Raw genomic sequence first — 25,447 nt, forward strand, 5'->3', positions numbered from 1 at the left:
AAAAAGGTTTTTTCCTAATGGGTTTTCTGTAAATCATGATGAAAGTTATGATCTGACCAAAGAATATATATCAATGTAGACTGTTTTCTGTGTTTTAAAAACAAAAGGGAGAATGTTAGAAATATACATTTGAACACTTACAATAGTGCATGTACACTTCTGCTTGTTAGAATATGGAGTAGAACTTTCTTAGCTGAAAATAAGTAGAAAAATAAAACTATAGTAGAACATTTATTACACTTGGCATCCTACTGTGTGTGATACAAAATGTTTCTTGACTGAATACATCTTCAAGGAAAACTACAGATAAGAATAAACACAGGTGCAAGGACGACTGGATACTGAAACGGCTCCCCAAGTTTACCCTGAAACAGAACAAAATGCAGCTTATCAACGAACTGTGTGATATCGGGGAGATATCAAAGTACTGACTTTGAAAGTTCCCAACAGACTGGATTACATCAACCAAATTCCAACACCGTTAAACGTATAAAAGATCTGATCTTTTTGTTAGCTCTGGCATTTGTAGGAACACATTTGTTGCGAGTTAAATGGATCATCTATATCTGTGCTGAGAAGCAAACTTTGTACATTAAAAGCTGTCGCTGTAACAGTATTATACATGCCGTCTGTTACATAGACAAATTATTTTATTAGTAACTGTGGTTGTTAATAAAGCACAGTACTGTAAAGTATAGCAGCCTGCAAGGCTCAGTGTCTTAACCAGACTTTGGTAAGCAGCATTGTAAATAATTTTTCACTTCTTCCCTTGCAAGTCTTGTTCTAAGAGCCTTGGGTTTCATGGCTGCCATGACTACTGTCATCCCAACAGCATGCCTTCATATAAGAATACTTCAGTGGACTTCAGTCCAGTGGTCCTTTCTTTCATATCCACTGAATCACACTGTCAGAATATCTCAAGCATGCAAACATTCTGTGGTAGCTCCAATTGGAGGACCTCATACAGGGTTGACCATTCATCCTTCCTTCCCCAAAGACCACAGTGGCCACAGACGCTTCCCAGTTTGGGTGGGTAGGGGGGACATTACCTGAAGCAGACAGTCCAAGGCACATGGTCCCCTCCCCTCTAGAGACCATTTTGCATATAAATGTCCTGGAGATGAGAGTGGTGTTTCTTGCTTTGTAAGACCTTCAATCCTCTCTTCCAAGGGGGACCATTGCAGTTAATAGGAGCAACATGTCAGACGTCTGGTACATCAACAAACAGAGCGAAACCAAATCTTACCCCTTGTGTTGAGAGGCCATGAGGTGTGACAATGGGCGTTCTCTTCCAACCGCTTTCTAGTAGCAGTGCACATTCTGGGTAAGTCAAACATTCTGACAGGCTCAGCAGAACCATTCTGATGCCTCACAAGTGGTATGGAAATACTTCAGTGGCAAATATGGTCTTCCAGAAATGGGGTCAACCTTGTTGCAATTTCTGTGCGTCATCTTCCAACACCAAGTTCAGCGAGTTCTTTGCCCTGATCCATCCTCAGGGCTACTCAGCTGGAGACACCTATAGTCCATGCTTGCTCCCCCCACCCCCGGTCTGCTGTATGCCTAACAACCTCTTCCTCTTATTCCCAAATTTCTGCAAAAAGCTCAGAGGTTGAAGTGCAGAGCATTCCTCATTGCTCCCTTTTGGCCTTGACAAGTATGTTTCCTTTGGTCTCATCTGGTTTGTCCAGTGTGGACTTTGGATTCGTCATCAGATCTTCAGTCCCACCTGTTGGTACACATTCACCCTGATCTTTTGAGTCTGAAATTGACTGCTTTGGTTACTTCAGTTCCAGTGTTGGCTAGAACTCCCGTACTTTCATCCCCAATTAGGAAGATTGTGTTTGCAATGCACAAACCAGTACAATAGCAAGTGGAAGAGGTTCTCCATTTGAGCTCATCAAAACCAAATGGATCCCTTTACAGCACCTATTCCTGCTATATTAGATTTTCCGGCATCCATTTTTCATAACAAATCTAGCTTCTATACTGTTAAGGTGCAACTGGTGGCTATTTCCAACTTTAATATTGGAAAAATTCATCCTGTTTGGCCACATCTAAGTTGTGCAAGACCTTTCTAAGAGGCACTTTTCTTCTTTGTCCTCCTATTAATGATCCGTGTCTGCCTTGGGACCTTACTATGGTTTTGCAGGCTATAGTTGCACCTCCTTTTGAGTCTTCTGCTAAAGTTGAATTAAAGTATTTGTCATGGAAGACTGCCTTTTTAGTGGCCATCACTTCAGCTAAGAGAGTATCTGAACTACAGGCCTTATATTGTAAGCCTCCATATTTAATCTTTCACAAGGCTAGGGTTATATATTGCATACTAATCCTTCCTTCCTGCCTAAGGTTGCTTCTGAGGATAATGTAAATCACGTTACTAATCTCCCTATATTCTTTCCTAACTTTCAAAACAAATGAGAGCATTATATTCATATGCTGGATGTACATAGTTATGTTTTTATTTGGACAGAACAAAATATTTCAGGAAGTCTGATCAGCTTTTGGTTTTCTTCTCAAAGGCCAAATTGGGAAAACCAGTTTCCAAGGTCAGTCGGGCCAACTGGATCTTGAACTGCATTGCACTTGTGTATTCCATTAAGGGAATTTCTCTACCTTATTAAGTTAAGGCCCATTGTACTAGGTCGTTGTCCACTTTGTCAGTATTTTAGTCTAAAGTTCCCATTGATGATATTTGGGCAGCTGCTACATTGTCAAACTCTCATGCTTTTATATATCATTATAAGTTGGACATTATTCCAGGAACAGGGCCTTTTTTGGTTCTGCTTTGCTGTGGAATATCCTTCCATGAGGGCCTCCCAAGAATTGGAGACAGTGTCCCCACAGGTTGAAGAACAAATGAAAACAACTTAATGTAAAGAAGTTATTTACTTATCATAATGTTCAATTTGAGTTGCTTTTTCATTTGTTCTTCAACCTTCCCTCTGTCCATCCCCCTACCTTCCTTTGTAGTAGCTAGTGGATATGTATATAGATACTACTTTTCTGTTTGAGCTTCTGAATTGCACTTTTTTTTGGTTTCCTCTGCACATATGTTGTGTATATGTAGATACTTATTGGTAAAGGTACTGCATATGTTTGAGCAGCAAACCCGATCTGAGGGGATGAGGTGAGGGTAGAGCATTATGGGTAGGGGAGAAGCCCAGATTTCGCATCCTAGAGCTTTAGTATGCAGCTGAGTCTGATGCCATCCTTGGATCCGAACCCAGAGGATGAAGAACCAATGAAAAACCAACAACTCCGATGGAACATTATGGTAAGTACATAACTTCTTTTATTCTGTTTGGGTGTATCATAAAATGCTACTTGCTTGCTGTTGTCATTTTGTATATTGGTAAAATTTCTGAAGATTGAATATATTAAAGTAAAACATTTTCTAAATTCTGTTTGACGTTCTTAAGTGTTTTATTCATAAATATTTTTAATGTTTGTTTTGCATTGCTAGTAGTCATTTAAATGAAGTGCTGACCTACAAGTGATTGTAGCAGCAGTTATTCCAATGTTGTATATACTGCTGAGTGTTTTTGCATAGTCAGTATTTAGAGGTAGTTGTATATGATTCTGTAATTCATACAATCTTAATTTGTCAGACTGTTCTTTTTCATAAAGTTGACATTATGCACTAGGACTGTCTTTTTTCCTGCTGTATGGCTAGTTGATGTGGTTGTTAACATGGAGTTCATTTAATTAATTTTGTTGTATAGTCTACTCAATTTTAAGGTTTGGTTCTTGTAATGTTTTATTTCGTTGTGTTTTATGTATTCCAGTGGTAGGTTCATTTAGTCATTGGTTATACTGAATGTGCTGTGGTGTTTGAATAGAAGAGGCTGCTTCATTGCACCTTTTTCCTAGTAGTAATGCATATGGTGTCAGTTTTAGAGCTTTCTCTTTCTTAGTCTGTCTCTGTTAAGAGTTGTAGCTGACAACTAGAGTGACCGTATGGGCAACCGCTACATTCTGCAGAGTTTACAAACAAGGAAGGAAACAGAAGTAGGTTGATAGGTCTTTCTTGCTTGTTACACACACATGCAGTCATACCTATGGATAGTTTAGAGTCCATGCGCCACCTACTGCATGGAATTTTGGAGGCATCCATAGCTGTTCATCAAAAATGTTGAACATCACAGATTTTAGGAAGGTGTATCACTGACCATTTAACGTAGTGTATCAGGATGTATGTCCTCTTCTTGCTGAGCAAGAACCACTGTTGGTGATAACTAATCTTGGTATTTAGTAGCGGTATGTTCATTAGGAATGCTGTGCAAGGATGAAGGAGACAAAAACAATTATCTGCAGTTCTACAGACTGGTGCAGAAATGTAATAATGTAAAGTAAATATTCCAGGTTGTGCATTGAACTGATAATACTGTAGAGCTCGGCTTGTAAGACTGTAGTTCACTGTGCTTGTGCCTCACAACAGACTGGCTGTGCTTGCAGCATGGCAACTTTTCTGTACTGCAAAGCTTGCACACTGCAACTTTGATGCGACAAAGTTTTAACAATCAGGAATCGTACTTTTAGATCCACAGCATTTTTCCCAACAGCAATAACTCCAGAAGTGTTGCACCAAAAGTTTAGAGGGAATTTTTTTTTTAGCAGGGGGACAAGCCTTCCTGCAACACCCCTGAAAGGCAACACTCCCTTACTGAGTTCAGTCAATAATTGAGAAGAGGGAGCTCTCCACTGTTAAATGCTTTCTTTTGATGAAACATATTCACTGAAATGGCATCAATCTATTCACAGGCTCCCAGAAATCATCTCTGCACTGCAGACAGTATGATTTTATGGCCACATATTTGGTAGCCATCATCTTTACCTCCCTCTATTGAAGTTTTAACTTGGTGGAAGGAATTTTTTATGAGAACATTTGAGTCTTTTTATTTATTTTACTTTATTTTGTGTGTTGTTTGTTTGCTGGAGTATTGCATTAGTCTCAGTGGTCCATTTACAGGCACGAATCAGGTGAGAATTATCAAAATGTAAGAAAGAAATAGTTATATACAATGTAGCACAGATATACAAGTTTTACACATGACAAGCTGAAAAACATTAATTCCTCACTGTGATAGTGAAAATTAGCAGGTATATTTGAATATTATTGTGCTGATATGATGAGCTTGAAAAACAGTTGCTTATTTTATTTAGAACGCATTTAAAAGTTTAATTTAAGACATTGTGATAACAGTTCTTAATGTGTTTATCTTTGACATCAATTTCTTAGGGCTGGTTCAGCGCTGTGTGATTATTCAGCGGGATGAAAATGGATTTGGACTGACAGTTAGTGGAGACAACCCTGTCTTTGTACAGTCAGTCAGAGAAGGTGAGACATTTTCTAGAATTGTATGAATATGCAGACATGATTGATTATTGTTTCAGGAATCAATTTTCCTGCTCTGTTCTGGGCCTGGCTTGACTGGAGGATTTTGTGAAATATGATTACACAGCAGAAGTTTCATATGATCCCTCATACACAATTATAGTTGAAAATTGCATTGCACAAAGTGTTTATCATCACTGAATAACTAGAGAGCAGTGTGGTAGTAACTAAATTGTTTCATTTTATCATTTATACTGTGATTTTCAGTATTTTCAAAATTCTTAGGCTGTAAATTGAAGATTCGTGTTATCTTTTCCATCCTACTCAACAGATGTGTTTGTTGGATCTGAACGCATTGGACATTGGCACCTTTTTTCAAGGGCTTGGATCCAGGACTATGGCTGAACCCGCAATTCCCTCTAGTCCCTATATTACCTCAGACCTTGTTTGCATCTCTGTCAATCAAGATGCGTGTCCAATGGCTCCCTAAGCATTAGTGGTTGGATAAAAGTGTCTTTTGTGTATATATTTGTATGTTGTTGCCCTAATTCTTGTCTCTTTAAATTTCGGCAAATAGTTTTTTTTGTGTCTTTAAATTTCTGGAAATATTTTTTTCCCTCTGTGTTTGTGATAGGTGTGTTTTTACTTAGCTTCTTTTGGGAGTTTCCTTCCTGACTTATCTCCCTTGCATAAAAAACGAAAACTTCTTTAGTTATAGTCTAGGTTATTTGTAGTGATTGGTTTCTCTTAGTAAATGTTTTATTTCTTGGTTTCCTAGTGCAGTTGCTTGCCTTTATCATTATTGTTGGTGTATAGTTGTTGCAGATCTTTGGCTTAGAATGCTGGTCTTGTCAGACAAGGCCACTGGCTTCAAGAAATGTAGTGCCAGTGGGCACAAACTCCTCCCTCAGTATACTTATACAGTTTGTATGCATTGTTTAGGGTTAGCACACTTAGAGGCAGAGTGCGAGGCTTGTGCCTCTTTCAAAGCTAGAACGCGTGCTGATCATTGGAACAAACTTGTTCTCAAGGGCCTAATCCCCACCCAAGCTGGGGTTCCAACACCCTTGACATAAGAAGTTTCATCCCCCTCCAAGAAGTCTGAGAAGATGAGATTCTGCAAAGAGAAGGAGAAAGAGGAGTAAAGAAAAAGAAACAGAGAAAGAAAAACAGAAGGAAATACCTAGAGAAAGGTCTCTGAATACATCACACCAATCCAGCCTGGTACCAAAGCATTTGGATCCATCTACAGAGGAGATGTTTCAGATCTATTCCCTAACTTCACCGTGTCACTTCTGTCCAGAGCCAGCTAGTCCTAGGATCCATTCCCCCATCTTAAAGGATAGACTGCACCTCTGGCATCTTCCTTCAGATTCTTTTGATTCTCCAGGAGCATGTCTGAAGCAAACATCAACAGAATGATGCAGAAGTTTCTGTAGACTCCGATCCAGCTGAGGGTCCTCCTGACATTTTCCCCACCAGTGGCTCTGGATATGATCCAGCAGTCCTGTTCGACATCTGTCATGTAGTAATAGAACCTTTGGATCCCATGCCCATGGTACTGAATCATTCCCATAAGGCAGCCATATTAGGATTGACAACACTTTTGACTTGGACTGTTTCCTTCATCCTCTCTAATCTGGCTCTGTCGAGTCGGGATGGGTCTCAGAGCTATTTGAGTTTGTTTGAGCCATCTCTACCCCTATGTGCTTTGACTCTGAACAGTTAAATTCCAGTGTCTGCCTCAGAGCTGAGTTGGGTTGGAAATAGCAATGTACATTCTCTGACATCTTCAGGTCAAAGGGGGTGCAGTTTTGGCTCCAGTCTGCACTTAAGCTGTTGAGTGTATCTTCTACAGCTCCAGAGAGGTAGTGTCTCATTTTCACTTTGCTCCACCCCCAGATTATGTGGACATATCCGCTTATCCTTTTTGACTGGGAAGTGTCAGCCTTTCTAAGCTTCAAGGATTCTGGCTTAGCAGGTTCCCCTCCAAATCCAGCCCCTCCCCAGTAGTCTCGACAGGGGATGGTGGGGGTGCTGTAGGAAGCATACCTGCGAGAGAGAAGGCCTCTTGACTTACCTCCAGAGCCTCTCACTGAGGATACAGATTTTGAAAAAAGGAGAGATCCCCAACATCCCATATGGAAGACCTCGCCTTTGGAAATATTCTAGAATTGATGAAGCAGAGTGTGGGTTGGTCCACTGGAGCATATTCCTTGAGGCTTTGGAGGGGGGGGGGGTTCATCTAAGGGTTTTACCCCTTTCTAGGGGTACCACCCACTGATGAGCCGATAGACTTGGTTTCTTTGTGGGCTTGGATGGGGATTAGTCATTGCAGACCTTATCCTGTAGAAACTGGACAAAGCATTGGTTGCCCCTAGGAACAAGTCCTATTTCCCCGGTAGATGCCATGGTGATTGTGGCAACCACCAAAAAAGAGCCATCAGCCCAACCCCTAGAGTGTTCACCAGATGAATTGCATTCATTGCATTGCATGTCAGGCTGCAAGGTTTCCAGGTATTCCCCTAATGGGATGACTTCCTCCGAATTGCATCCACCAGGGATCTGCTTATCCCATGCAGGGACTTATTCCTCCATCTAGTCCTGTACTTTGGGAATTAGTATCAGTCTAGCCAAAAGCCAGTTGACACGGTCACTGATGATAGCGTTCATAGGTTGCCAATTGGGTTAAAATTATCAGATTTCCACGATCCAGGGTACTCTCTGTAAATTATGTAACTTGAGAGGTCCTTTCTCATTCAAATCCTGTAACAAGACTAGTGCTACGGTTACTGGAGACATGGTTGTAGCGGTCACACTGGTACATCAGGCAAGATTTTCCATGAGAGTTCTGCAGTGGACACAAACTGCACAATGGTCTAGGCTGCAGCCATCCCATTCATTTCCCAGTATGTCTCGCATCAGTTTGCAGGAACCATATATTTTGGTTGTTGACATTCCCAATTAGTCACATGGGGTCTACCATTCATTCTGCCACCCCCAGTAGCCACTATGACCACTAACACCTCTATTTTGGGATGTATGGCATTACGAAGGGAAGATGGTTCAAGGCACATGTTCAGTGATAGAGGCCAGACTGGAGATGGGAGCAGTTAGACATTTCAGGACACCCTTCCCAAGGGTGTGATATCCGTTCAGATGGACAACATGGCAGTGGTCTGGTATATCAACAAGCAAGCAGGAATCCATTCATACCTTTTATGGTGGGAAGGCCATGAGGGTGTGGCAGTTGGCAATGTCTTCCCAATGCTTTCTGGTGGCAACACACATCCTGTTGGCTTCCAGTGTTCTGGCTGACTAGCTGAGCAGGTCTAGCCTTCTGCTTCATGAAAGTTTGCTCAGTCAGTCAGTGGCTACAATGATTTTCAGTCTCTGGGGCCAGTATTACTTTGATCTTCTCGCCTGCCACTGTAAATGCAGCAGCTACTTTGCACCGATTCCCCCAAAGAGGCAGTGATTGAGGGATGCTGTACTGCTGTACTTCACAGTTGGACCCTGGGCCTCTGGTCTCCTGTAGTTTTTTGCATTTTCCCCTCATAACCAAGTTTCTTCAGATAACCATGAGTTGCAAGGCAATGGTAATTAGCCTTGTGCACTTCTGATCTAACAGATTTGGTTCATTATACTCTGACCTCGTCTGAAATACCATTCATGAGTGCTGGACTTAGGCTCAGACCTCTTATTTCACCTGTCTGTCGGTCAACCTCACTGAGACATAAAAATCCTGAAATTGACTGCATGGTTATTGCAGTTATAATGGTGACCAGAGACACACCAGGTCGTCTGCTCCAGGTGTAGATATTCTGTCATCTTCACAGAAGCCCAGTATTAGGAAGGTTTATCTTAGAAAATTAAATGATTTGCCATATAGATTCGTTTCTAAAGGTTTGGACTCTCTTTTGGTTCCATTACCACCTGTCTTGGATTTCTTTGTGGAATTGTTTCAGAAAGGTGCTAGTTTCTTGGTCATCAGAGTGCAGCTTGCAGCCACATCCATCTTTAATGTGCGTGTCCAAACCAAGTTTCCATTGGATCCTAGAAGATTTCCAAGGCCTTTTTAAAGGAACTTTCCTTCGCTGACCTTCAATCAGGGATCCAATTCCTACATGGGACATTACTGTGATGCTTCAAGCCTTAACTAGGTTCCCCTATGAACCTGCAACCACCGCAGAACTAAAATTCCTTTCTTGGAAAAAAATTTTCTAGTAAGGGTTATCTCTGCTAAAAGGCTCTTAGATTTTATGTATGTCACATCAAAGGCATTAGAAAAACAGGTCAGCTTTTGATTTCCTTTTCAAAGGCTAAATTGGGTCAAGGAGTTTCTAAAGCAACTTTATCAAGGTCACTGCCCGACTTCATTTCGTGTTTATAAAGAAATGGTATTAGTATTACCACACAAGACCAAGGCTTACATGACTGCTTCCACTGCTTACTTTGCTAGAGTACCCATAGATGAGATCTGTGCTGTGGCTACTTTGTCTACATTTCATACTTTTGCGTGGCATTGGAAACTAGATGTACAATCTAGATCTTCTGCATCTTTTGGCTCCACCATACTTCACCTTGGGAATTTACCCCATCTGTTGATTCAGACAGAAAAAGACAACATCGAGTATGAAAGTTATGAACTTACCATAATACTAGATCCATGTCTTTTTCCATCAGGCTGATCATTCCCAATCTCTGTCCTAAATTATTTATGGTTTGTGTAATCAACTGGACCTGTCCAGGGCTTTGTCTTATTGGCAGCCAGTAGCTGTTTTTTTTTTTTTTTTCCCTTGTAGCTTAGATTGAGAAGTCTGTGCTGTAACAGTCAGATGAAGTACTAGATAAAAGAAAGCAAACTCCATCTGAGGTAGTCTAGGGACTAGAGAAAATTAAGCATAGAGTAGGAGCCAGTGCCTTGGATCCAAGCTGTTGAAAAAAGGTGTGTAGGTCTGATCCGTTTGATCTGATAACCCTGTCTGTTGAGCCAGACAGAACAAGGCAACACTAATCTAGCATTATGGTAATTACATGTATTTTGTTTATCCATGTCAGATTCTTTATTTTTTTGTTGTGCTAGCTGAAAGTAATTTGCAGAAATAAAGATTCAAGGCTAATTGTGTACCTTATCTGAGCATTAAAATACAAACTTTGTGCAGCATCAACACTCAGGTTAGAGATTAACATGTCATCTTTTAGCAGTCCATTGGTCCTGGTTCATATCTGACCTCCAGTTACTGTTGGTGTGAAGTTGTCTTGTTTTGGTATTTTGTCTGTTGTCTTTGTATGTTTTTTTGTAGCTACAGTTGTGTCAGTTTCTGTAATGTGATGAATGACTGGCTTCTTTAAACTGTTGATATACTTGTTTGTGTGTGTGTGTGTATATGTATATATATATATATATATATATATATATATATATATATATATATATATATATATATAGGTTCATAGGTTAGTACTAGGCTAACTGCCCTTGCGAGCCATTTTAAGCCTAGCCAATTATCCCCTGTGAGATTCAAACCTTGTAGCTTGTGTTTGTAAGGCAAACACCTTAACCATTAGGCCACCCTCCCAACCCCTATATATATATATATATATATATATATATATATATATATATATATATATATATATATATATATAATGAGTAAACTGATCAGTCTGTTTTTTTAATAGATTATTCTGTGAATGCTTGGATCAGATTGTATTCCTACTTAAAATAATTAGTCTGTTAACAGTAACTGTGTAAATAAACTAGCTCAGGACCATTTGCAGTAACATGTTCAGAAAAATACATGGTTAAGTACATTGATGTAGTGTAAATGCTGGTGTATCTTTTGGAAGTGTGTTTGACTCATTTTTATTGGCTGTACGGATGAATTTCAGCATTCAGTGGTTCTGAACCAGTGTCTATGATGAAAATGCTTAACCGTATTAAACTGTCTTGTTAACTGTATTCATCAGTGGTTTTAACGTGTTGCCAACCTGGTATTAAATATCCTGTTTTAGAGTGTGGATTACAAATTGCTCATTGAGTAAGTAGAATTATACAAAGTGGAAAAGTTAAAATATTTCTAGCCAAGTGAATTTCATATTAATAAAACCCATTCAATCAAGACAGTATGTTTTTAATTAGGTGATAAAAGCCAAGTACAGAATAGTAAGAATGCTTATCTGTTTTATGCAACTCCTCAGGCGGTTGCAGTGCAGCAGCATCTGTAGTGTAGGAGGGCAGAGCCCTAACTACAGTCCAGGTTACCCGTGTTTGAATAGCAGCTGGGGTATATGATGACACAGGGCAAGAGTGGGCATGCCTGTTATGAGGGTGGAAGAGCAGCATGACAGAGGGCAGCCACTTTTGTAGCTCTGGGCATTTCAGGGCTAAGAGCATAGGCCTGACTCGTGGGTTGGCTTGGAGTTGCCACCTCACTTGAGTCTTAGGCAGAGACTTTCTAGTAGCTACACCAAATGACAAGCATAGCCTCAGACAGTGATATTAGCACAAAGGTAAGCAGTGCTGCCACTAGAAAATAATAAATGCCACTCTAATAGCTGTGGTTGTTGTCCAGTCCCACACTAGCCCATTGTCTCGTGTGCTCGTGAGTATTAGCCACCATAGAGGGAGTGTTGGGTTGTGGTCTTAGTGTGATTGTTAAATCCTCACCTGATACTACAAGTGGCGTACTGTAGCCATGAGTTCCAGAAGGACTGAGGTGTGGTCGGGTCCCAGGAAATTGCTGTGGAGCTGGACAGAGGCCCGTGAATGGGCACTGTGCCACTGGGAAAGATCAACCCAAAGTGTGCGAAACATGGATTTGTAGAAGAAAATACATTTAAATATGTGCATCCCAAAGTTTACCAACCTGTCTCTAAAATCTGTCTGCTCTGGTATCTTTTTGGTAGTGAGTGGTAATGAGGTTTAGGGGGAAGCAAGGTATGGTCAAGTGCAGTCTGTTTTATTTGGGCTTGAAATTTTGAGAAAGCCTTTGATATTTAAAGTAAGAAGAATCTGAGGAATGGTAATGTGACCGTTTGTAAGCAAGAGATCAGCAGTAGCCTAAATGTTCATTTACAAAAAAGATCAAGAATTAAATCATTTTTACTTAATTGTTTGATTTGACTAGAGGTAGAAAATTATCTATTTGGACTCATGATTACAAAGAATTGTTGAAAAGCAAGTAAAAAATGTACTGAAAATGTGAATTGAAGTGCAGAACTGTCAACAGCTGATAGCAATGCTATTCACACCAGTGTTTATGTAATTTACTGTGTTTAGTATGTTTGCATGGTTCAGCAAAACAGATTAAGTAACAACCAGAAGAATAATTTTGTTAAAATTTGCCTGTTGTAAGTAGAAAAGTATGACGGGGGTAAATTACAGGGGTGTGTTGTAAGCAACAGCTAGTATCTGTTTAAATCACAGTATTGAGGGCCTGGTTTTAATGTTTGGTGCCTAGAACTGAACGGGTATGTTCATTTGGCTTAAACTGGTTAGGTTTTTTTTATAGAATGTGTACATTGTTGGAGAGAGTACTGTTGATAGATGGTTGTGGAGATGCTGTGTTTAGTGAAAGGTTGTTTAGAGGTAAGATTATTGAAGGAATAATACATTAGTGTGAGGAAATTTGTCAGACCTTTCAGTTCAGCCCTGTATTTATTATGAAACCAGCTAATCTTCTCCAGAAGAGTGCATATGTTCATTTTTGAGGCAGACTCTCTCATACAGTGTGTGCAGGGTGGCCATGTTAAAAAAGGAGAAAGAACTGTCGGGTCAGGCATATTTCACCTTTGCCAGAAAGATACCCTTGGCAGCTATTTCTGTTGCTTTAGGAGCCAAGAAGGCAACAGATATTTTAAGAGGTATCACACTGTTTATAAGGTTAAGACTACCTAAGCCTGCTTTTTTAAAGAACAGTACAAGATCAAATGATATCTTTCAGTCATACGCACTGATAACCAAGAAGTAGGAACAAAAACACTGATATTTACATATTATCATATTCCTGTTTTGACTACAAGAATTTTAAAGAGCCGCTACAGGCTTTTCTGGGTATATTATTTGGAACGTCTTCCTATGATGTATTTTGTCAAGGTGAGGCTGCTACTGGAAATCTAGCTTCAGTATCCTGAATATATTTATACCCATCACACATAGTTCAGATTTTGTCCTGAATGTACATATTTTCCTGCATATGGTATAAAACTGTACATGAAAAATAAAATTCTAGATATCACTTCACCAAGACTGTGGGGATTAGCAATGTCAAGGTTTAAGAGCCATTAGCTAACAGTGATCATACCACTTCATTGCTTAGAGTAGGAAGAAAAATTGAAGCCTTAAATGATGATGTGGGTTTTCCAGGGAGACTGGATTATGCTGATCTGGTCGAAAGAGTCGGGGCTGATTTGGAAGACTGGGAAACAAGTTAAAGATGTACAGGCATTGCAAATGCATCATGGAATACGGTATTCTGGATTTAGGGCAAGGACTTAAAAGAAGAGACTTGCTGCCTGGGCAGTGAGTGTTTAAAACTTTATTTTAAAACTCTGAACCAAAGATCTTGAGACCAAATATCACTCTAAAAAATACACAAATGACTAAGCATATTTTCTGTCCTCCAGCCACATTGCATGTATGTTCCACTTCCAGACAGAGTGTTAGTGGACCTCTACCCCCTTCTTTTCTGTTTGCACAAGAACACCAGTTCAGACTGCTTTAAGCTCTGCAGGCATTGCAGGTAGAGCAAGAGCTAGCTGGATCATCTACTCTTCCATGCAAAAGGAAGAAGGGCTTGTTCTCTGACTGAGAGAAAGAGCCACTGGCTATGGAAGAGGGAGGACATGGAGTGCGTCTCAGATGTCTTGTCTTCTCACCTGGGATATGACTCTGATGCTGAGGCTACAGTTTCCATTGATTCTCCCTCTGAGTAGATGATGTTTGGTGCATACCTTTCCAGAGTGAAAGAAATTTCACATGGGAGGACAGAGAGGCTTTAGGTGTTTAGAAAAGCTCTTTTGAACCTCTGAAACAGGACCCAAGCCTGCGACCATTTCTCCTATCTTGGGAGGCCATGGGGTATACTGCATTGTTGCATCTCACGATTCTGGCCTCCAACTTTCTGCACAAAAATTAGGTTTTATAGCGTAGAAGGCAGGTGTACATATTCAAGATCAAAGTAATAAACTCTGCTGTCTGTTTCTATAGACCTAGAGAAGGTGTCAAAACTGGTACCTGCTCATGTCTCCCTCCTTAATAATAAAGAAAATAAAGCACCGTGTTGGATGCATTATCTATAGCTGCTACCAAAGACTTTCTTTAGGAGACGTGCCTGACTGAGGCTACAACCACTGCCTGAAGCTGTGAATATACAGTGTGTAAATTCCCCACTGAACAAGGATTTATTCTTTAGGTTCCATTGTCACAAGTCTTCAGAAAAGTGAGAGAAAAAGGTAAGATCGTGCAAGGGGTCAAACAGCTCTTTCACTTTCTCATTGCAAAGATATGTCCGGAATTATCCTTCCTAGACCTCTCTGAGGTATTCAACAGTAAATCGCTATGTGACAGAATAGCATGGTTGTCCAGGTACCACACCCATCGTACTCATTCCATCATATAGTTAGAATATTACTAGTCTGCCAATGACAGTAGATGTACCCCAAGGATCAAACCCTGCTCTGCTACTTGTCAGTATATTTATAAACTCCATTCATACTGCAGCCAAACAATTAACAGTACAGTATGCAGATGAGTAAACTCTAATATGCTGTGTCACACACATTACAAAATTAATATAGTCTCAAAGGATATTGAGGCTTACATGAAACACTTCACTTGGCAGGGCTATGTCTCCAAGTAGAAAAGGTTCTTGTTTTGGGTAGAGTGATACCTTTTTCACCCCAGTTGTTCAGCTTGTCAGTGATCTTGGTGTATCTCTGAAAATTATATGATTTAGGGCAAAGTTATTCAGTGGTCAAGGTGCATATGTCTGCTCTGTGTGCACTGCATGATTTGTCATAGATGCATTACATTGTGGTTTTCACTGTTATGTAGTAAGCTTTCCATTACAATCGGAGCAAGGCAGTCATTAACTTGTTTCAGAAATCTTTGTGTGTATCTGTGTGTGTGTGAGCATATGTATGCACACATATGTGTGTGTAGCAGTAGGTTGTACATTTGACAGTCAAACCTGTAAATGTACAGATGTCCTTCTATTCCAATGTTGTAGTATTCATTGGTGTGGCATTTTTCCGCCTCAGGCAATCTGACGTCGGCACCTATACAAAAACTTTTGTCTGGCTGCTGTGGGTGCATGGGATGTCAAACTTAGGGCCATAAACCAGGGACCTTAAATGTGATGTCTGCATGCACAGACTTAAGAACTTTTCAGCCGCAGATGACATCACTTAGATCGTTCAGCTTCGACTCACGATTACTTCGAAAAGATAAGTACCCCGTTGGGGTTTTTTTGCTTTCTATTAACATTGTGCTTGGTTTGCTGTAGTTTCTTGGCTGATGTCAGCTAAAAAGGCATAAGTAAGTGTGCCTGTCAGATACAAACGATAAGTGCGTATTTTGTGTAGGTAGGGAACACGACCATATGTCGTGTTCCATTTGCCAGTCCTTCGTGCCCAAGACGCTTTGCAGTCATTTGGCCTCAATAAATTTATATCTCTGGAATCAGCATCTGAAATGCCTAGCCCTTAGGATGGACCTGTAGTCGGTCGCCCAACCCAAGCTGCCCAGGAAGAAGGCCAAGGTTTCCAGGCCTTATTCCTACTGCCTCTTTGCTGTCTGACATCCCGCCGGTTTCAGATATAGGGGCCGAGGAATGCCCGATTTCTCTGTCAGCTTAGATGATTCCCACTGATGAAGCCATTTCTGCAGCCACGGAATGCACGTCCGTGGAGACTATTCAGACATTGTCCCCAACCGACGTCTAGGGTGAACCTCTTATTGGCCGACTGACCGAGTCCTCTCCTTCTGCAGGCTGAGCTTCAATTCCTAGGCCATTTCTGAAGCCTGCGCCTTCCAAGAAAAAACAGAAAACAAAACATTTCACTCCTCCATCTGAAGCACAGCCAGATTGGCAGTCTTTTACAAACTCTCTTATGCAGGCCTTCATGGCCCTTAGGCCCACAGGACCTGCTCCTTCCACCATCCCTGTGCTCGGCCCTTGCCCAGCCTCTGCCTCTTCTCCCCAATATCCAACTACTCAAGAGGGAGAACAGCAGCAGTATTAATATGATTCCCCCACAGAGGAATCAGTCTCTTATGTGTCTCAAATTGCTTTCCCTGTTGACTGCTCTTCCCAAGATGAAGACTCCATTGAGGGAGACACCGCACCTTGAAGATGTAACTTTTGGAGAAACTATTAATAAAATGGAGTACTTCAGATGGGACACTACCCTGATGTCTGACACCCAGAATAGATATTTTGAACTTCTGCAGCTTGAGTCTCCCTCTCCTTCAGTTGTATCCCCTGTGCTCCCAGCCTTCCTAGACGCATTTAGCTCTGTAAAAACCCAGACTCTCAGCCCCCAGCCCCAAAAAGACCAGACAGGTTTTATAAGGTGCCTGATGACCAAAGATTACTGGTGGAACCTCCACTGGCAGATCCAGCTGTCATTGCTGTAGCTGCAGACAAACTAGACAGGCACCTTTCTGACTCTCTTCTACCCACAGATAAAGACAGTAAATCCATGGATAGACAGGGCAAAGAAGTGTATAGTTCCTCTACCGTGGCTTTCAGGGGCATTAATTACCAAACGCACATGGTAAAATATGCCCTGGACGTAGTGTGCCAGGCCTCTACCTTGCTAGCCTCTACACCCGACTGTCCTACTAAGTCTGACATTGCATGAAAACTATCCCTAGCCACCCAAGTGTCAAGACACTCCATCAGGTGTAGTTATGATAAAACAGAAGCCTCGGCCAGGTCTGCAGCTTCTGCATCAGCCCTTCGCAGAATTTCCTGGCTACGCATATAACCTGTTCCAGAGGATTTCAAATCCAAAATTATGGATGCTCCACTGGACCACAAATTACTTTTTGGCAAAAATTCAGCTGAGTTCTTCAAAAACATGCAAGAGAAAAGCAAAGAGGTGCAAGACATCAAACATTTGCTGGTGTCCCCCTTCCCCAAGTATAACAGGAATTATCCAGCAAAAACTTCCTTTGTCAGGAGAATGGCTTCCACTTCTCATCCCTTCTCCCCCAGATCGAGAAGAGGATCCAGGAGACGGCCTTACTCCAGACCAACTAACAACCATCCCCCCTCCAAACCGCCCTTTCTTGACAGAGGGGGCCACCTTCCCTTGTCTGCCCACCTATCCCACTGCCTCCTCTCTTGGAAAACCATCACTTCAGACCAATGGGTCCATTCCATCATTCAAAGAGGATACTTTCTATCTTGGAGGGAAAAAACCAAGGCCAAAAAAATTCCCTTCCCACCAAAAAAACAGCTCCACCTATTCCTCATTCTGCAGGAGCTCCTCTCCCTAGGAAGTATAGAACCAGTTCCTGTGGACCAGGAAGGAAAAGAATTCTATTCTCGTTTATTCGTAGTCCCAAAAAAGGCTAGTCCTTGGAGACCCATACTAGACAAATCCTACCTAAATTGGGTCATAAAAGTTCCATCCTTCAGCATGCTCTCTCTGCAAACCCTCCTGCCCCCGATACCACCCAAGTCTTTATGGTCACTCTGGACTTAAAAGAAGCTTATCTCCACATTCCTATCATGCCTTCCCACTGAAAATTCCTGAGATTTACTGGCATTTCCTCACATTTTCAATTTACAGCATTGCCCTTTGGCTTATCTACTGCTCCAAGAGTGTTCACAAAATGCCTGGCTCCTGCCATTGCATTTTGCTGAACCAAGATCTTCAAATATGCCCTTAACTTGACAACATTGTCCTTCTAGCGGAATTAGAAACTATGCTCCTAAGTAATCTAAAATTCACCATGACCCTCCTGCACAACTTTGGGTTCACCCTAAACCTTCCAAAATCCTTGCTGCATCCCCAGCAGGGCAAAGTTTTTCTGGGATGCAGGATCAGATCAGATTTGATGAGATCCTTCCTCCCACAGGACAAAATGCAGTCTCTCTCCAGTCGCTTCCAAGAACTTCTTGGGGTCTCCCACCTTTCCACAAGGCAATTCCTGCAAGTTCTGGGACTCATGGCAGCCACGATCCCCATGTTCCCTTTAGCCAGGATACACATGAGAAAATTCCATTGGTACTTAAAGAATGTATGGCCCCAGCAACAACACTCCCTAGACAAACTATAATCCCCCTTTTGCCCTGCCTAAAGTCAGAATTGAGGTGGTGGATCCAGCAAATCCTCCTCAACCAAGGCATTCCCTTACAACTCCCTCCTCCTACGCAATCCATGCACATAGATGTATCAGACCTAGGGTGGGGGGCAACTGTAAAGGATTTCAGGGTTCAAGAACCTTGGAAGCCTGCCCTTCAAAAACAACACATCAACGTCAGGGAGATGACTGCAGTCTTGCTAGCCCTTCAGGCATTTCTCCCCATCCTTCATCAGGCCTTATTCACATTAGAACAGACAACACCACAGTCATGTGGTACCTGAACAAACAATAGGTACAAAGGCCTAACTCTTATGCTGGATAATCTTATAGATTTGCAAGCTAGCCACCTAATGCAATCTTTTCCTGCAGGCTTCTTACATCCCCTCTCAGGAAAACAAGCAGATTTCCTCAACAGAACATCCTCCCACCTTCACGAATGGATACTAAACAGGAAAACCTTTCTAGACATAGTCCACTGGTGGGGCACACCTCAAGTGGATCGGTTTGCCTCCCCCCAGAACAGACAACTAAGCAGATTCTGCAGTAGGGATCACACTCCATCAGCCTGGAGAGTGAATGCCTTCAGCTTTCCTTGGAAGGGGATGTTCCTTTGATGTCCCCCCCCCCCCTTTCCGACTAATACAAAAGGTCCTGCTGAAAATCAAGAAGGACCAACCAAAAATCTTCCTGGTGACTCCCACCTTGCCAAGGCAACACTGGTTCCCCCTTCACTCTTTAGCCAAGGACAGTTACCACCAATTACCCCACAAGGTGGACCTACTGTCTCAGCAAAAGGAATTTCTTACTCGCCCTCAGCTGCAAATGCTAAACCTAACACTTTGGGTGATCAACTTGTAATCACTTATAAACAGCTCTACTGTGCTTTCAATCCTGAGGGAGGCCAGGAAACCAACTTGCTAGAAAGATATACCTATCTAAATGGGAACGATCCTGTAAATGCTGCCTTCTTTAAGGACAGGGACCCAATGCAGGCCAACCCCTCCCCTAGTCCTTAGCTATGTTTGTGAGCTCATTAAGGCTGGACTAGCTTTACTCATCTGTAAAAGTCCACCTTTCAGCCTGCTTTACCCTTACAGCCACCCTTGCTTTTCAGTCTGGGTGTTAAACTTCCCCCTGAGAGGGGTCATGCATATTAGACCACCAAGAAAACCCATCCACCCTACCTGGGACCTCAATTTTGTGTTAGAAAAACTCACCTTCCTTCCTTTTGAGCTGGCTAGTTCTGCCATCTTACAAATGTGGACTTGGAAAACCATTCTTTTAGTGCTCATTTCCTCTGCTAGAAGAGTATCCGAGCTACAGGCCCTTATGGCCTGCCCTCCTTACACCACCTTCCATAATGACATAGATGTTCTTCGTCTTCCATTGCTGCAGTCCTGACTATTGGGTATAGTCCGCGTCCAGTCGGCCCGAATACCAGAGTATAAGGCTGACGTCGGTCAGGGCGCATTAGACTGACGTCAGTACGCCAGGGTACTAATGCGCATGACCGACGTCATATCCTCAGTCTTTTTTGCCGCATGGTCCGATGCAGAAGCAGTTTTGCGAGTGCAGGTTGGCGTACTGAAATATTTCCGAAACCGGAGTTTCAGACCGAAACAGAGTTGGCTAAGTACCCCGTTGGGGAACATTTTAGTTTTTTCTTGCCTCAGTATTTTACCGGATGTCAGAAAAAGTGAATAACTGTATTTCTTGTGGGAAACAGATACCTCATAGGGATTATCATACCTTGTGTATACCTTGTTTAGGGCCTGAGCACGACGTTGTTGGTTGCCGCTCTTGTGCTAGGTTTAACAAACGCACTATTAAGAGGAGGTTAGACTGTGCCAGGTTAGTGTTTGGGAAGCGTTGCAATTATAAAATGCCGTCGGATGCTCCGCCCGCTTCCTCCAAGAAGCGCAAGGATAAATCTGTGAAGCCTAGGGTTGAGGAACCGGCAGTCCCGGACGTCGGTTCTTTAGAAGGCTCAGTGGAGCCGGAGGTTTTGCCAGGAGTTTCCATGGAGTCCCAGGCAGAAACTATTCTCTTACAGGATGTGCCTTCTCAGGAGGTAGGCCAGGCTGAGGGGGCTTCTCAGGTGACTGTTCTTCCCTCTCTTCCCAAGGTAGTTAGGGCCTCTCCTTCTGTTGCCAAAACTTCTTTGAGAGGTAGGCCTACTTCAGCTTCAGTGGGGGCTTCTCCTAGCTTTTCGGGTTCTGTACCTAAGAAACATATGCTTAAAATGGCAGAAGATTTGATTACTATGATTAGGGGTTCTATGCCCCCGCCTGATAAGAGGCCTAGGGTGGAACCGGAGTTTGATAGTTTTGAACAGTGTTCAGAGGCTTCAGAATCTTCTGTGGAAGATATGCAGGAGTATCCTACTTATTCTGATTCTGATGTGGATGATTCCACTCCTACAGCTTCTCCACCTGAGGATTTCTCATTTTCAGAGACTTTGCATTCCATGAGGGAGCACTTTAAATGGGAAGGCCAGGATTACTCTGACTCCAGGAAAAGGCTTAGGGAGTTCTTGTTTTACCCCAGCATAGGCCTTTAGCTATTCCTCCTGTGTTGAATGTGGTGGAAGATGTTTTTGCAGAGGCTTCCCTGAACCCTGACTCTTTGCCTCCTGCTCCTGTTAAGCCTGATAGGTATTATAGGGTGCCCGAAGCTCATAAATATTTGTTTAAGAGTCCTAGGGCGGACCCAGAAACTATTTCTCAAGGGCCTAAGGGTGTAAAGGCTTCTGTGGTTAAAAATCCTGTTCCCACTGATAAAGAGGCACGGGCTTTGGATAGGTGGGGAAAGAAAGTGTATACTTCTTCCACTCTAGCCATGAGAGCTTTGAATTGTCAGTTTCACATGCTAAAATATCAGAATTATCTCCTTTCACAATTGAAATCTAAGGTGGATGCTTTGGCGGAAGGTATTGAGTGTAAAGAGTTGCTGGATTTGGTTCATGTGTCTGAACAAGTGAGTAAGCATTCTTTGCAATGTGGTTTTGATGCTGTACAGGCCTCCTCGAGGGTGGCTGCTACCAGTTCTGTTCTTCGCAGGCATGCCTGGTTGAAGGATCAGAATTTAGCTGAGCATGTTAAGACAAGGATTTTGGATGCTCCTTTACAGTCTGATGTGTTGTTTGGTTCGCCTGTGGAAGCAGTTTTAAAGAAAATGGAGGACAAAGCTAAGTCTATGCAAACTGTTAAAGATTTTTTTCAGGTGCAGCCACCGAAGTTTAGTAGAAATTGGCCTGCTAAGGGGTGGACATATCCTGCTTATGATTCTCAGTCTAGGGGTAGGTCTAGACGTGGTAGGGGCAGGGCTCAAGGTTCTTTTAGGCCTAGAACAGGGAGTTCACCTGCTCAGACTTCTGGTGAGGGCAGGGGTCAGTCCTTTCGTAAACAGACCCAATGACCTGTTTTTTCAGCTGCCAGCAGATTCACGTTTGGCAGCTCCTTTGGGAGGAAGACTGTCTCTTTTCAAAGAAAATTGGGATTTAATTACTCAAGACAAATGGGTGTTGGATATCATTCACCAAGGTTACAGATTTTATTTCCATACAATGCCCCCTTTCAAAGGCATGCCAGACGTTCCTCCTCAACAACGAAAAGAGGCTCACAAGCAAATTTTACAGTTACTTCACATAGGGGCCATTCAGCCAGTCCCTGTATCAGAAAGGGGCCTAGGATTTTATTCTCGCCTGTTTCTTGTACCAAAGAAGGGAAACACGTGGAGACCAATTTTGGATTTATCTATCCTCAACACTTATCTGGACATTCCCAAGTTCAAGATGTTGACGTTACAACAGCTTTTACCTCTGCTGGGCAAAGATCACTGGATGGTAACTTTAGATCTCAAAGAAGCTTACCTTCATGTGCCTATAAGGCTAAGTTGCAGGAAATATCTGCGGTTTCGAACTGGAAATTCTCATTATCAGTTCTCTGCATTGCCCTTTGGCTTATCTACTGCGCCCAGAGTGTTCACAAAGGTTCTGGCTCCAGTGATAGCTTACTTCAGGCTTCAAGGAATTCAAATCTATCCTTACTTGGACGACTGCCTGATTCTGGCTCAAGAAAGGAAGTTCTTCTACAGCACCTGGAATATGTTATCGCAGTGCTAAGATGCCTAGGGTATTCTGTGAACGAAATAAAGTCCAGTCTAGTACCCTCTCAAGACATGTGCTTTCTGGGTGTGAGACTGAATACAGCAGCCCAGATGGCCTTTTTAACCCCGGACAAACAAAAGAGTCTGTCACTTTACTTCCATCAACTATCTCATCAGTCCGTGCTGACTGCAAGGACAGTCCTTCAAGCATTAGGGTTCATGGCATCTTGTATTCTGGTGCTTCCCAATGCCAAACTGCATATGAGGAAGTTACAATGGTATCTCAAAACTGTATGGACACAGCACTGCCAGGATTTGGACACTGTCATTCAAATAATACCTTGCCTTCAAAAGGAATTCTTGTGGTGGGCTCAGGAATGTCACCTAAACAAGGGACTCTCTGTGACCCGGCCAGAGGCAAGTCAGATCTTAACGACAGATGCCTCGGACATTGCTTGGGGAGCTCATCTAAATGGAAAGTGGATACAAGACAAGTGGCCTGCCAGACTACAGCATCTACATATCAACATGAAAGAGATGTTAGCAGTCCAGTTTGCATTGATGGCTTTCAAGGAGTTACTTCTTCCAGGGCAGGTGTTGATTCTAACAGACAACACAACTGTCATGTGGTACATCAACAAGCAAGGGGGTACACATTCTTATCCTCTATGCAGGCAAGCAATGATTTTATGGGAGACTGCGCTAAGCCTGCAACTAACTCTTCAGGCAAGGTTTCTGCCAGGAGCACAGAACTCCTTAGCGGATGTGTTAAGCAGACAAATCATGGATCCCCACGAGTGGAAACTGGATCTTCATGTATTTCAGAAACTGACAGTGTCATGGGGAACTCCAGACATAGATCTGTTCGCTTCTCCACTAAACCACCAGCTGCCAAAGTATTGCACAAAGGGGTTTCATCACACGGCTTGGAAAGTGGATGCTCTGTCTTTCAGTTGGAAAAACCTTCATGTGTATGCCTTTCCACCTCTACCTCTTCTTCCAAAGGTACTGTTAAAGGTCAGACAAGACAGGCCAAGGATGATTTTGATAGCTCCAGATTGGCCTCGGCAACACTGGTACCCTCTACTATGGAGTCTGGTAAAGAAGCCTCCATGGCCTTTACCTCTGATTCCTCATCTGTTATCTCAGAAGGACGGTCATCTGCTCAATGTCAAGCTACACTCTCTTCATCTAACAGCTTGGCATATTCTGTGTTGAAGCACAGCAGGTCTCAACTTCCTCAACAAGTTTTAAATGTGATTATGGAAGCTAGAAGACCTAGTACAAGGAAAGTGTATGCAGAAAAATGGAAGAGATTTTTATTTTGGAGTACAGCAAAGAATTTGGAGATTTCTGAGCCTAATTTGAGTGTGGCTCTTCAATATCTTACTGAATTATTGGACAAAGGTTTGTCCTTCTCTTCCATAAAGATTCATGCTGCAGCAATTTCAGCTCACTATGATTGTGACCCACCTTTGTTTTCGCATCCTTTGTTCAAGCAGTTTCTTAGAGGGCAAAGAATATAAGACCCCCACGTAGAGCTCCTACTCCTGCTTGGGATCTCAATTTTGTGTTGGAAAAACTTACTCTACAACCTTTTGAGCCTGCAGCTACTGCTGAATTGAAATATTTGTCATGGAAGACTGCTTTTCTGTTGGCTATTACTTCTGCAAGAAGGGTGTCTGAGTTGCAGGCCCTTATGGCAGTAGAGCCCTTTTGATTTTCCATAAGGATAGGGTATCATTACGTACTAATCCTTCTTTTATGCCTAAGGTGGTTTCTAGTGTGGCTTTAAACCAAACTATTCATTTGCCTACGTTTTTTGCAGATCCTCAAAATAAAGGGGAAAAGATTTTGCACACTTTAGATGTACACAGGCAATTGCGTTATTATTTAAGCAGGACTAAGGATTTTAGACAGTCTCAGCAGTTGTTTGTTTCTTTTGCTTTGAGTTCTCAGGGCAAGCCTGTGTCAAAACAAACTATTTCTAGGTGGATTGGCTTTTGCATTGCATTTTGTTATTCCCATCATGGCAAGGAGATTCCAGCTGGGATTAGGCCTCATTCCACTAGGGCTACTGCCACTTCAACAGCATTTCTAAGGGGGGTGGCAACTAAGGATATTCTGGAAGCAGCTACTTGGAGTTCAGTGCATACTTTCTCTAGGCATTATCACCTTCCTATCTACTCTAAGTCTAGGGCTGGTTTTGCCACAGCTGTTTTACAAGGCATGTTGTCAGCTCCTACTACTTTATAATTTGCCAGCCTCCCTTACCTCTGCTTTGGGATTCTACCCAATAGTCAGGACTGCAGCAATGGAAGACGAAGAACATAGTACAGTTTTGTACCTACCATAAATGTAGATGTTCGAGGATTCCATTGCTGCAGTCCAATTTACCCTCCCTCCTTCCCCTCTGTATTTAGGGGTGGTTGTGTAGGTGAGTTTACATGTATATATATTTTTTGTATATATTGTTGTATATATTGTACATGTTTTTGGTGCAGGTTTTTTGGGACTTGTCTTTTTAGGGTCTTCTGACATCTGGGGCAAGAAAAGACTGAGGATATGACGTCGGTCATGCGCATTAGTACCCTGACGTACTGACGTCAGTCTAATGCGCCCTGACCGACGTCAGCCTTATACTCTGGTATTCGGGCCGACTGGACGCGGACTATACC

General features: G+C 42.3%; 1 protein-coding gene across 2 annotated transcripts in view; it reads left to right on the plus strand.

Moving 5' to 3' along the window:
* Positions 1-25,447, plus strand: part of ARHGEF12 (Rho guanine nucleotide exchange factor 12) — a 3,716,336-nt gene that overhangs the window by 677,697 nt on the left and 3,013,192 nt on the right. For both annotated transcript variants that reach the window (XM_044081016.1, XM_044081015.1), the window contains one exon: positions 5,243-5,341. In XM_044081016.1, the coding sequence (XP_043936951.1) occupies positions 5,243-5,341 (99 nt within the window). The remainder of the gene's footprint in view (positions 1-5,242; positions 5,342-25,447) is intronic.

The sequence above is a fragment of the Protopterus annectens genome, chromosome 8.part0 (assembly GCF_019279795.1).
Source record: "Protopterus annectens isolate FY-2018-M chromosome 8.part0, PAN1.0, whole genome shotgun sequence".
Classification (NCBI taxonomy): Eukaryota; Metazoa; Chordata; order Ceratodontiformes; family Protopteridae; genus Protopterus; species Protopterus annectens.